At 37.1% G+C, this 6,447-nt stretch overlaps 1 protein-coding gene across 1 annotated transcript in view; it reads left to right on the forward strand.

The window, feature by feature from the left end:
- Window positions 1-5,837, forward strand: part of LOC105922272 (multivesicular body subunit 12B) — a 45,921-nt gene extending 40,084 nt beyond the window's left edge. The window contains exons 7-10 of the mRNA XM_036130338.1: window positions 365-459; window positions 847-902; window positions 1,680-1,739; window positions 3,273-5,837. Coding sequence (XP_035986231.1) covers window positions 365-459; window positions 847-902; window positions 1,680-1,739; window positions 3,273-3,359 — 298 coding nt within the window. The 3' untranslated portion in view covers window positions 3,360-5,837. The remainder of the gene's footprint in view (window positions 1-364; window positions 460-846; window positions 903-1,679; window positions 1,740-3,272) is intronic.
- The last annotated feature ends 610 nt before the right edge of the window (window positions 5,838-6,447 follow it).

Raw genomic sequence — 6,447 nt, forward strand, 5'->3', positions numbered from 1 at the left:
AATTAGGATTTTTTTTCTCATTGATTAAAAAAGCAAAATGTACCTGGAGTGGAAGCAGATCTATCAATAGTTTAAAAAACACATTTGACTTTTGCTATTATACTTAGGTAATATTAATATTATGAATTGTGAAGGACAAATGTGAAAATGGGATTAATCAATTTCGTAGTTACTCATAATGTGATAGTTTTGCTGAAATTGTGCAAATGTTTGTGCACATTATTTTATAGTTAAATCTAAGAAATAAGATCAAAATGTTTGTTTGCTTTTTTACATTTAAACACATTCATTGCAGATCAGTGCTTTTTTCCCCTTCCTTCTAAACATGTTTCCATTTTCTCCACTGTTTTTCTCATCTCTGAAGGCATATTTCCATGACCCTGCCAGCCAGCTTCAGAGGAAAGAACACCACCAGACCAGACTATGAGCACCAGAACTCTAATCTTTATGCTATCTCAGGTCAGGAATACCTTTGCTTTATTCCACGAGTTTAGAACTTGTGTTCAGAAGTGCAGTTGATAGTAATTTGATTTTAGATGGAAATTTCAAAATACTTTTTTGGTGATTGGTGAGTTCAGTATTCAGTTGTAGCCATTGTTAGTTTTGTCAGTATGGATTATGACGTAAGATACATTTTTCAAATAACAATGTTTGAGGCAGAATGTGCCGGTACCAGCCACAGGGTTAACATATATTAACGCTCTTTACTGATTAGAATTGTATGCACGAACATCATTCTATTGTATTGTTTTGACTGTAATTTGTTGTTTTCTAAATTGATCCATGCCTTTGTTATGGCTGTGAAAGCCGCAGTTTGGTATGAATTCTTTGAACTGTTTCTTTCAGCTATGGATGGAGTGCCTTTTATGATTTCTGAGAAGTTTGCCTGCGCCTCCTCTGATGTAAGTTGGAAGCAAGTTGATCTGTTTGTGGGAAACTAAGTTCTGTACGTTTCTAGCTGTTAACCTTTTTGTGCTTTTAAAATGCTGCTTAGGTTTTAGAACAGAATGATGGAACAGTTAAGAAAATAATGAGTGTCTACCTCTGAGAAAGCAATGTAGCAAAATATGTTAAGAACATCAAATGTGGGGAATAGCTTAAAAAAATAATCTGTTTGTATTGGAAAATGCTCTATATTGATTTTTGTAAATTTCCTGATAGAATTGCAGGAAGTCTCCTGCTTAGAAGTACAGCATGTCAAATTCAGCACTGACGTTTATAAAGACCCAAGTCCATGATCATATTGCTGATATCCATTAAATGTCTTGTCTAATGAATTCAAATAAAACTTTGGACAGTAAGAAAGTAAGTAATCTTTTTTCATATAGCACTTTTCTCAGACAGGAGTCCCAAAGTGCTTTACAGTACAAGGCATAAAATACAATACAGCACAAAACAGAATACATATAGACAAGATACATACAGTCATAGCAGCCATTGGGAATGTGAGTCTGAAATGCTTGCTTAAAAAAAATGTTTTTAGTTGTTTTTGTTTTTTTTAATCATCCACAGAGTTCACCCAGCGCAGGTAAAGTGGTAGTGCATTCCACAGTCTGGGTGCAACAGGTTGGAAGGACTTGTCTGTCCTTAGGGTTAGGGTTCTAGAAAGAAAAGACTTGAAGCTAACCCCCTGATATAAGTGGTGTATCTGACTAGACTTTTGTGTTCTGTTCATACAGCTGCAACAGGTGGATCTGATGGGCATTACAATCAAGTCTCTAGCTGAGATTGAAAAAGAGGTGAGGAAGGAAATAGTGTCTTATTTGGTTTCTTCATTTAAAGTTCTGACTCTTTAGCAGGTTAGATGCAGCGTAAACCAGACTGAAGCATTACTGTTGTCCAACACTCACCTCTTACGTGTACTGCTGTTCATCCTCTTTAACATAGTTCCCCATATTCTTTTGACAGTGATTCATAAGAAGTCTATTTAAAACAGCAGAAGTTTAAAAGAATAAAACAGATCAGCCTAAATTAGCAGAAACAACCAAAATGAGACTTTCCACTGTATGATCTGCTTGGAGAATTTTTTTTTAGATCTCTCTTTAGTCAGATGGTTTTTCGGACTATAAGGCGCACTTAAAAATCCTTAAAACTTCTCAAAAATGTATAGTGCGCCTTATGTTTGATCAAAGTTGTGCTTACTAGCCGATTTTATGTGGTAACCAACGGATATTCGGAACATTACAGGCAACTGATGGGACCCCAGAGCTGACTACAAGACTGCCTGACTCTAATGTCGAAACTAGAAGGGTAGTCATGTAAAGGCCCTCACATACTCGGGTGTAGTTCACTCCGAGCGTACTAGAGGCATACTCAAGGCGGAATCCGCGCATACAGGTTTCACACTATAAACTTCTCGGAGACAAGAAGTCTTTACATCTAGCTTTTTTATATTTGACACCAAGCTTGATGCACTGAGCTGCTCCAAGCAGACGGTCGCAAGGATGTGCGGCATCACAGTCCCTCTCTGTTCTCACTGACAGGTGTGCAGTGGGAGCCTGCTGGAAAACAAACGGCTCTAGGTACTCAGCTAGCTAATCACACGTTTTACCATCCGTTCCACTGCTTCGTCCCACTGTCAGAAAGTTGTAATTGTCCTCTGAAGTCCAGAGTTTCCTGGCCTAAACAAATGTCTTTTTGATTAATATTTAGTTGGCATTAAGTGGACTTTGCCCCTGCAAAGTCTTTCAAAGATCTGGGACCAGGAAAGGGAAACCTGTAGCTCTAAAGCCATCACAGTATAGCAATCATATTCAATAAATTAGAATATAATTGAAAAGTTAATTTATTTCGGTAACTCGTTTCACTCAGGGAAACACATTATATAGATTAACACAGACTGATGATGTTTCAAACCATTTATCTCTGTCAATCATAATTTTTTTCCGCCATCTCCAACCAATAAAAACTCAGCATTTAATATTAGAATATTGCGTCAGGCCAATAAAAAAAAAAAAATTTTTCATGCAAAAATGCATATTCTAATTTATTGAATATCACTGTATATGAATATTGTCGTAGTAAAACTTTTGCACCCAAATCTACATTTGAGTTTTGGCCAAATGAGGCCAGTTGTGTCCAGTATTAAGTGAGGAATAATGGAAGTTCACTGTGGCAACCAGATGTCACTGTGATAGTGCCAACACGCACAACGAAAGGAACCCAAAGGGTGTTGTTGAACTTTATGGTGACATTTTTCTGTCAAAGACTCATGTAATGTGAACGAAGAGATGATTACAGCTCAATAAAGCTTTGCTATCTGTTTGTATCAGTATGATTACAGTTTCCGCACTGAGCACAGTGCAGCGGCTCGCCTCCCTCCCAGTCCAACACGAACCTCCCTGAGCTCTGAAGCCTGATGTTTCACTAACAATAAATACCAACAGGAGAGACTTGTACACAACTACTGAGTACCAGCCCACTACAGTGAAGACAACCAACCTCTCCAAGATGGCCATCCTGAGAAGGAAGTCAAAGTCCAGCTGGAGCCAAGCATGTGCAGACTGAAAACACTGCATACAACACAGAGGAGCTGGTTTTTAAACAGAGATTATGGATTTGTTTTTCTGCAAATGCAGAAGAATCTTACTCACACGTCACCTTCAAAACAAACATGGCTACGGTCACACTGCAGGTCTTGATGCTCAATTCCTACTTTTTGCAGAAATCAGATTGTTTTTGAGGTGGCCGTTCATTGCGTAAGTAATGGGGAATATAATTGTTTCCAGAAATGTTCAATAAAGTTTCGTTATAAAAAAAATCCCTCGAAAAGAAAAAAAAAGTGGATACTGGCCGGCATCTCTCCTTGTTATTAGAAAGCTGTTGAGTGATGGGACCGACAACGTTAAGATCACTTCATTGCAGGACTAAATAAGGTAAGAAAATGGCAGCGCATCTGTAAATGGTCTTTTATGGAGCGCTAACTACTACTGCTGTGTGTGGATCTGTAGTGAGAGACAGGAGAGTGACATGAAAGACGTGACTATTCAGACTGCTGACGCTTTGAAAAAAAAATCTGATACCTATCCGAATTAGTACCACATATGAAAGTGTCACGGAATTGTTCACAATGTTTTGAAAAAACAGACGTGGGATGCACATGGACAAAAAGATTGGATTTGGGTTTTATTTCCCTGCAGTGTGAATGTTGCTATGATGAGAGCATCCCAGGGCAGGTAATTGTAATGAAGGATGTGTTTTTGTTTTTGTTCATCTAAAAGCAGATGTGCCCCCTTCTAACGTCCCTGCTACTGTGTTCTGAATCAACACATTGTGAGGCATATTCAAGTTCTACTTGGCTTTATTGGAAAAATACATTGTTCTCTTCTTGTTACTGTAGTATACTGGTTTAACTGTAAGTGCACTTTGTGTTTGGGACTTTTAGTGTGCTTCCTGTTTGCCTGAGATGTGCTGGAACCACGTCTACATCTTTTTACACGAGTCAGCATCTTTGATAGCTTATGGAACCACTGTTACAGTTTGCTAACACCTAACAGCTTCCACTGCTAAATTACAAAAACCACTATAAAGTTTCAGCGAAGTTGGTTGATGAATGGTAAAAAACAATATATTATCTTTACATAATTTTGTAGAATTCTTGTTTTTGTTTTATTGGTTACATAATGTCCTGAATCAGATTCAACCTACCTGTGACATTATCTTAAACCACATTTGCTGTTTAATTGTCTAATACCAACAGTGAAAAGAAAGACATTTCTGAAAAAAAAAAAATACAAAAAAAACTTAAGCTTAGTTGAATTTATGGATCACATAGGAGAAAAACCTGCTTTTGTGTTTTTCAGAGTACACCTTTATAAGTTTCTGTTTACTTTGTTTTTAACCTCAAACCTTTTTTGGAAGTCATATTATGTATGGATCATATCTAATTATATTACAGGAATTATTAATAATAACGAAAGGTCAAACGAGTTTTCAGTCACTGCTCCCTTCTAACAAACTACTAATGGGATAATTATAGAGTAGCTTCAGTTCTAGATGCTTTTTTTTTTTTCCTTTTCATTATTGTTTTTTTCTATGGTCTGCTGCTCATTGAGATTTTATACATTGTTTTTGTTTTAACTTTTGTTCCAATTGTCTATTTTATATATATTTTTTATACTCAAGCTTTTGGGGGCTCACAACCAGACTCATATGCACCAGTGAGCGTGTGATCGGTAAAATGTGCACTGTATTCTTTTTTTTTTTTCTTTTTTTTTCATGCATTTCAACACCTGGTAATGCACAAATATCGGTAACAATCTGACACTCTTCTATAGTTTCAATCACTCCAAATGTTTAATGCCTGTCAAAAATATGTTGGTATTTGCAGTGTTTTCAAGTCATTACCACAGATAAACTAATTTTGCTATTCTTGACTATAATTTATTAGTCGATTTCAATATTGTGATCATGTTTTCTGTAAGGCTCTGTTCTGGTTGTTAGACCTTCAGCATAGAAAAATGCCCATTGCACTGCTGATATGATCACCAGGATAAAAAAAGTAAGTCGATGTGCTTGCTTTCAGTTAGGCTAACCCTGTATCATTTCTTAGATTTAGTGTTCACTAAACAGTCTAGAGGTCAGTAATTCCAACTAATCCTGTTTTGAAAGTGCTTGTTGGTCTGCATGTTGTCATGATGAAGTATCAAGATTTAGGATATTTTTTGGGTAATGGTCAAAGATTTTGTTTCATAAAGATTTCATCTTTAATTATAAACAATTCAACTTAAGTGGAAATTGTGTTACAAGGATCTTGATGAACAAAAGCTTACACGTCAGGATTTTTTGTTTTCTTGTTATCACAATAGAATAGATTGATAAAGAAATGGTAAACCTGAGCAAACTGTCATTTCATTATGTTCATTCTTTCTCTATATTCTAAGCAGTCAGACCTCAGTTTTAGGCATGTTTCCAGTCCCGAATCTTTCCCAGGTCTCTCAGTAGTTTTTCACTCCTACTGCCCTGTTTCATTAGTTTTAAAAAATGGAATTCTAGCTTCAGCTGTCTGTGAAGACAAACATCATAAATCCTTTAATCAAACTAATATTTTAGTTTACGGTTTAAAGCTGTGTATATAGGAAACATTTCCTGACAGAACTGCAAGAGTTCAGCCAATAAGTAACAATTGCAATGGACTAGTTTTTGCAATAAGAAATGTCTTTATTAGCCCTGGGTCTTTCTGCATGGAGTTTGTATGTTCTCCCTGTGCATGCGTGGGTTCTCTCCGGGCACTCTGGCTTCCTCCCACAGTCCAAAAACATGACTGTTAGGTTAATTGGTCTCTCTAAATTGTCCTTAGGTGTGAGTGTGTGTGAATGGTTGTTTGTCCTGTTTGTCTCTGTGTTGCCCTGCGACAGACTGGCGACCTGTCCAGGGTAAACACCGCCTCTCGCCCAGTGAACGCTGGAGATTAGGCACCAGCACCCCGCGACCCCATGAGGGATAATG

Source organism: Fundulus heteroclitus, unplaced genomic scaffold (genome assembly GCF_011125445.2).
Source record: "Fundulus heteroclitus isolate FHET01 unplaced genomic scaffold, MU-UCD_Fhet_4.1 scaffold_341, whole genome shotgun sequence".
NCBI lineage: Eukaryota > Metazoa > Chordata > Actinopteri > Cyprinodontiformes > Fundulidae > Fundulus > Fundulus heteroclitus.